Source organism: Pinus tabuliformis, chromosome 4_2 (assembly GCF_031772625.1).
Source record: "Pinus tabuliformis cultivar Carrire ecotype Pingquan chromosome 4_2, CPIR1, whole genome shotgun sequence".
NCBI lineage: Eukaryota > Viridiplantae > Streptophyta > Pinopsida > Pinales > Pinaceae > Pinus > Pinus tabuliformis.
Genome location: NC_142304.1, coordinates 670639716 through 670645378, shown reverse-complemented (window position 1 = coordinate 670645378; position 5663 = coordinate 670639716). Strand labels below are relative to the sequence as shown.

The 5663-nt window shown below is 34.3% G+C and overlaps 1 protein-coding gene across 3 annotated transcripts; it reads right to left on the bottom strand.

Annotated features, from left to right (window-relative positions):
• Positions 1-1240: 1240 nt before the first annotated feature.
• Positions 1241-4823, bottom strand: LOC149171203 (uncharacterized). Of its 3 annotated transcripts, none has more exons than XR_016259548.1 (9): positions 4698-4817; positions 4101-4172; positions 3700-3771; positions 3446-3517; positions 3151-3222; positions 2964-3032; positions 2703-2763; positions 1583-2229; positions 1241-1475 (listed from the first exon to the last, which is right to left on the bottom strand). XR_016259548.1 is itself a non-coding variant. In XM_089427452.1 (9 exons), exons 3-8 carry the CDS (start codon positions 3946-3948, stop codon positions 2736-2738), a joined length of 363 nt encoding a protein of 120 aa, XP_089283578.1. In that variant the 5' UTR covers positions 3949-3970; positions 4101-4172; positions 4698-4823; the 3' UTR covers positions 1501-2229; positions 2703-2735. The 3 variants fall into 3 exon arrangements, 2 of the variants coding, with proteins under 2 accessions (XP_089283578.1, XP_089283577.1); XM_089427452.1 differs by lacking the exon at positions 1241-1475 and adding an exon at positions 3899-3970 and having other exon boundaries at positions 1501-2229; positions 4698-4823; XM_089427451.1 differs by lacking the exon at positions 1241-1475 and having other exon boundaries at positions 1501-2229.
• Positions 4824-5663: the final 840 nt, after the last annotated feature.

Sequence of the window (5663 nt, the reverse complement as noted above, 5' to 3'; positions counted from 1 at the left end):
TGATACTTTAGAGTTAGGAGAGTTTATCGGTGAAACTAACATAGATGGTGTTAAGGCTAAAATAAGACATCAAAATTTTGGTCCAATCAAGTGTTTACAATTTTTTTTTTTAAATTATAATAAAAAATATATTATTTATTTCTAAAGTTTAACATTAGGTTTTGCATAAGTCAAAATTAAACTAATAATAGTCAAACTACAAATGGATTGAGCCCCTGGACATGGACTAATAACATACCTATATATATATATATATATATATTTTCTTCTTCATAATTTTTTTAATAAAATAATAAAAAAAATCTAAATCTAAATCTAAGGCATGGTGCGTAGAGAAGATGATAACAGGGTATTATGTTAAGGTACTCTATAGTGAAAAGGTCATTGGTTCGAAATTCTGTGGGAAAATATCTAACCAAGCCAAAGGTTGATGTGACCCTAACTAGACAACCTAAATTGCATTGGATCACAACTACTCAAACTAATATATATATATATATATATATATATATATATATATATCTACATTTTAATTATAATTAAAAATATTTAACTCATAAAAACATTGTATTGGTGATTGTCATGTTATATAAATTGAAAAATTTTAAATTCATATCTCCATAAATATTTAAAATAATAATAATAAATATATGAAATAAAAATTTTAAAATTTTAAAATATTAAGTTTATTGCTCCGTATTTATAAAAACTCAAACACACTTATAATACGTTATCCACATCACCCTTTTAAAAATTTCAAATCAAATTACCAATCACAAAATCAGACCTCAAGCTTTTCATCTCATCCCGAACAACATATGGTAATTACCTTTCCAAAAGGATTCCTCAAATTGTCACCCCCGAAAGTACACATCGAACTTCTTAGAAAGTGGTTATGAACTAGCAATTGTCCCAAAAGGTACAACGAGAGGCCGATAGGATTATTAAATTGGAATTGTTGAATTTTTCTAGAAGAGTTAATTGTTTTGTGGAAAACCTTGTTTTCTTGGACTGGATCATTGTGCAATTACCCTTTTAAACGCTTTTTGTCGTTTGATAAAATAATCAGAATATTGTTTTCAAATTTCCATAGATTTCCTCTTGCAGTAAATTTCAAATACAAAATCAAATTACAGAGTATTATTTTGTATGGGGCACAACTCTTCTACATTTTGGTCATTCATGGCGGATATTCCAGACAATAGAAGATAAGCTATGAACAAATTAATGAAGAGCAATGAAGAGCATATTATTCATGAGGAAAAGTTATGTTTACTTATCCATGGAAAAGAACGAAAATATCTGGCCATCAAGATGAATGTACCAAGACACTAGAATAACTAAAACTCACAATCTGTCTAATAATATGCCCCAACTCTACAGGAATTGTTCCTAAAACTCACAATCTGTCTAAATTTATAATATGCCCCAGCTCTACAGGAACTGTTCCCGTGATATTGTTGGAGGACAGATTTCTGTAAAAGCAACAACATTATCCGTTAGTCACATTGAATATGCTTAATGCAATTCAACAACTCATTATGTTATAGGTCAATTTAGAATATGGCCCAGGATTACTTACAGATAAGTTAGCCTTTTAAGTTTTTGAAATTCCAAAGGAATAGTTCCATTCAAACGGTTGCCATGCATATTGCTATAGGACAAAGGACAATGAAGGCACAGCATTAACATTGTTAGCCAGTGGGAAATTATGCTCCGCAAATTCATCACTTGGCTTGAAGATTATATCACTTACAAGAAAATGAGAGCAACACATGAACTAATATTCTCTGGGATCGGACCTTCAAGTTGATTTCTGGCAAGATTTCTGTCTCAAAAAAAATACAACCTTGGAATGTTAAATACTTACAGCAAGAATCCAAAAGATATCATAGATTAATGTTTAGTGTATGGGAGGTTTCAAGATATTTCTATCATTTTTATCTCCACTTTCTAGAAAAAGGTTTGGACACAAACTTACAATTCGAACAACTATTCCAAATTCCCCAGCTCAGGTGGAATTTGCCCAGTCAGCTGATTGTCATTTAGCTGCCGCATACAACCGTTGACTATCAAAGAGCTATTTCTTATCATGCACGTCCAGTTTCCATTTCTCACACATCAATCATCACAAAATATGTGATTGGAATCTCTTACAGGTATCCCAGCTTTGTCATGTTCCCCAATTCTGGCGGAAAAGATCCCGTGAGATTATTACTGTGTAAATATCTGAGTAGTGCAAAAGAAAGTACAAAAGAATCAGCTTCTTGAAAATTGAACATAAAGGAAATTTATAGTCAAAAAGTGATGGACTTTCACAAACCCAGATGGGAACAATTCGAGCATTAACTATGTAAGCAACTCATAGTTTATTAGTGTAAGTCAAGTTGCCTAGAATCGGATGAATTGTTCTAGTAAAGATGATTATCACTTAAATCCCTGTAATAAATATTAATTGTATCAGTACACTAAAGCTTACACCATAATTACATAATCAAGTTTTTGCCAAAGGTCACAAAACATTTATCAATGAATGAAGGAATATTGATTGATTATGCATAAGAAATATATTGACAATATCCAAAATCATTATGGATTCTTATTGATCTAGGCTTCCATGCAATTAAATGTAAGAGATTATACTTTAATCCGATCACAGGAAAATTTTGGACAAGTTGAGATCCAGAAAACATTGTACTTACAGAACAGTAAGAGCCTGCATGAGACCAATTACTTCAGGTATCCTTCCGGTCAGCTTGTTTCCTTGTAACGACATAGGATAACCACTTTAAAATTAGGTTAGGACAACTAAAGCAACCAAATTAATGATGTCAGTTGAATAGTGCATACCATGCAATGAATTGCATTACTTAGACAACCTGCATAATCTCATATCCCTGCCTATTCAACACAAAATTCCTGATGCTAGAACACAGTTCAGTCCTGGAAATATCTCCACTTACAGAGTAGCCACTTGTAGAAACCCAATTTTGAAGGGGATCTCTCCGGTAAGTTGATTGTATGATAAGTTCCTGATAAGAATACCAGCCCCAATTCAGTAAGTAATTGAGATCACGAGTCTTGCATCAAACCATACATTTACACCCTTTTTTTCATTTAAAATCCAGTTAGGCAAATCAGAAAACATACAAAACTGCATAGCTTGTACAGTTGCCAATATTATCAGGAATGGTCCCCGACAAGTTGTTGCCTCGCACATCACTGCATAACAGAGATCAACTATTTAGTAACATTTAAGCTACCACGAAGAATCCTTCAGGTAAAATTTGTTAATGCAATAACGCTGCATTGAGATACATAAATTTAAAGATAAATGGTCTGTGACCGCGAGTTTTGATGGGTTTCATATGCAGAATTAATTCGTTGAAAGAAAGCTTTAAAAAATTCTGCATCTACTCCACAAGACAGAAGTATTGTGACTTACAAGAACCACAATCCTGTCAATTGACACATGTCAGGGGAAAGAGTCCCAACTAAGAAGTTGTTGTGCAGCCCCCTGGAATCAATAACAATATGCCCATTTCAAAAAGAATGGGCGCCAAATTTAGTTTGCAAACCTAAGAACAGTACTATTAACACAAATGCTTCTTCCAAACCTTTACAGGAAAATAAAAACAAATTTTGCTTAGTGAGAGAATGATAAGCCCAGGAAAACTCATAAAGAACCCAGACTCTTACAAATATTGCAAAACTTCATTCCAATAGATAAGCCTGGGAATCTCCCCACTTAATTGATTGTCTGCAAAATCCCTAAAAAATGCAAAAGCATTGTTAAATGATACTCCTCCAGAATCCAGAGTTTACACATCCTATGCAGTTCTTTGACAAGTAAAGGGCAGCAAAGAGAGTAGAATCCAAAATAGTATTCCCAACCTACATTTTCTTCAAGTTTGGAATCTGAGACAACGTTGAAGGTATAGGCCCCATTAACTAGTTATTCTTCACAATCCTGTAAATTTGATCAATGTGTCAGAAGGAGCTTTCACTCCCTTCTAAGACAGGACCAAATACAAAAACATCTACAAATTAAGCTAAATTCTTTACAATAGCAAGCAAGTGCAAAATGTTAGGATACTTACATTTGTTCTAGTTGTTTCAACTTCGATATTGAAAAGGGAATGTCTCCATATAAATAATTTAAAGAGACATCTCTGCAGCAACATTGAAGATCAAATCAAGTCAGCGGTTTCTACGAAATATAAACCATGAGAATGATGACTTGTAGATTTGACTAGAGGGACGTTTAGACGCACACAGCAGCTTGGTTCGGCATCAGATATCTTCTCAAAAGACAGTTGTTTTCAGCATAATACTTAACAATTATCTATAGTAAAGTAATATATGCATCTTGAACCAGACTACGAGTGTTGCATATGGTGAGATCTGCTTTAACCAACTTGTAGTTGAACAGTCATTTTTGTTTGGATAGATAAACGCTTGAAAAGAGACTTTCCTAGATAGGTGGGGTGAACATTTCTTTAAAGGGATTTTCAAGGGTTTTTCATGAGCCGTTCTATAACACTCCTAACTGATATAACTACATAGTAAAAAAAAAAATTAAAGAACTGATACCGAGAACAGGAAAAGTTCGAGCTGTACAATACAAATTAAAAAAAAAAAAAAAAAACAAAACAAAACAAAATATGAATGACCGTCAACAGAAAAGAAACGTTCACCTGGTGTAGAACCGAGCCATCCAGGTGCCTAGGAAGGATTTAAACTGCAACAAAACCCCACTGGTTGTCATTCGGCCACATGAAGCGCTCACTGTGTAAAAGAGAAACCAGAGAACTGAATCCAACGTAAAAGGCAAGCGAGAGAATGATGCATATCCACGGTATGGCAGTGGAATAACCTTCGGGTAGGAGCCAAGCCGTTGGATCAGCATCCTTTCTCCTTTGTCGTCGATGGGGTGGGGAACCCAAGGTCACAGACTCCCAAGTCTCATCTGCCATGCCACGTCAGTCCGGACAGTGTAACAGTTAAATGCAACGCGGGAACTATAATTCCAAATGAATTCACATTGTAATACTTACGGAGTGGTAGGACAAAGTAGTAACATACAGTATGTTTGCCAGCAGTTTAAAAGTATTTGACATAAATGCACCTGGAACACTAATCACAAGGGTGAATCGGAAACTAAACCCAAAACAATGCCAAGGGGGTGGGCACGTCAGTCAATGCAAACACACATGTAAATAGTCATACTGAATGGTTGAACCATGTGTGACCCGGATGGGTTATAGATAGTGTGAGAGTTTTAATTAAAAAAAAAAATTCCTCTGTAGTTATATACTACATATCGATTAGGAGTGTTACACGTTCTGTATGGAGATGACCTGATTTAACCACTGTAGTCTTGCAAGATTAGCAAGACTAACTCGCAAGATTTTCAATGCAGAGCAATCTCCAATCTCGTCGGGAATTTGATCTAAGAGACCATTTCCTTTAATGTCACTGCATGCAGAACACTGAATCAACTATGAACAACGTATATATTATAAATAGCTGCTCAATATAGTCTGCATTAAGACTATTAGTTTAATTGCAATGAACCCAAAGTGCTTAAAAGTAATATATTAAATGAACCTATACAGTGAACTTCTGAATTCACATACATTGACTCTGAGCTTTTTAGATTT

Excerpts from the sequence above, each read along its gene's own strand:
- LOC149171203 (XM_089427451.1), bottom strand. The coding sequence starts at position 4,768 with ATGACAACCAGTGGGGTTTTGTTGCAGTTTAAATCCTTCCTAGGCACC. Across the intron at positions 3,223-3,445 it reads TTGACAGGATTGTGGTTCTT|TGATGTGCGAGGCAACAACT; the intron begins GTAAGTCACAAT and ends TCTGTTATGCAG. Across the intron at positions 3,033-3,150 it reads TGTACAAGCTATGCAGTTTT|GAACTTATCATACAATCAAC; the intron begins GTATGTTTTCTG and ends TATTCTTATCAG.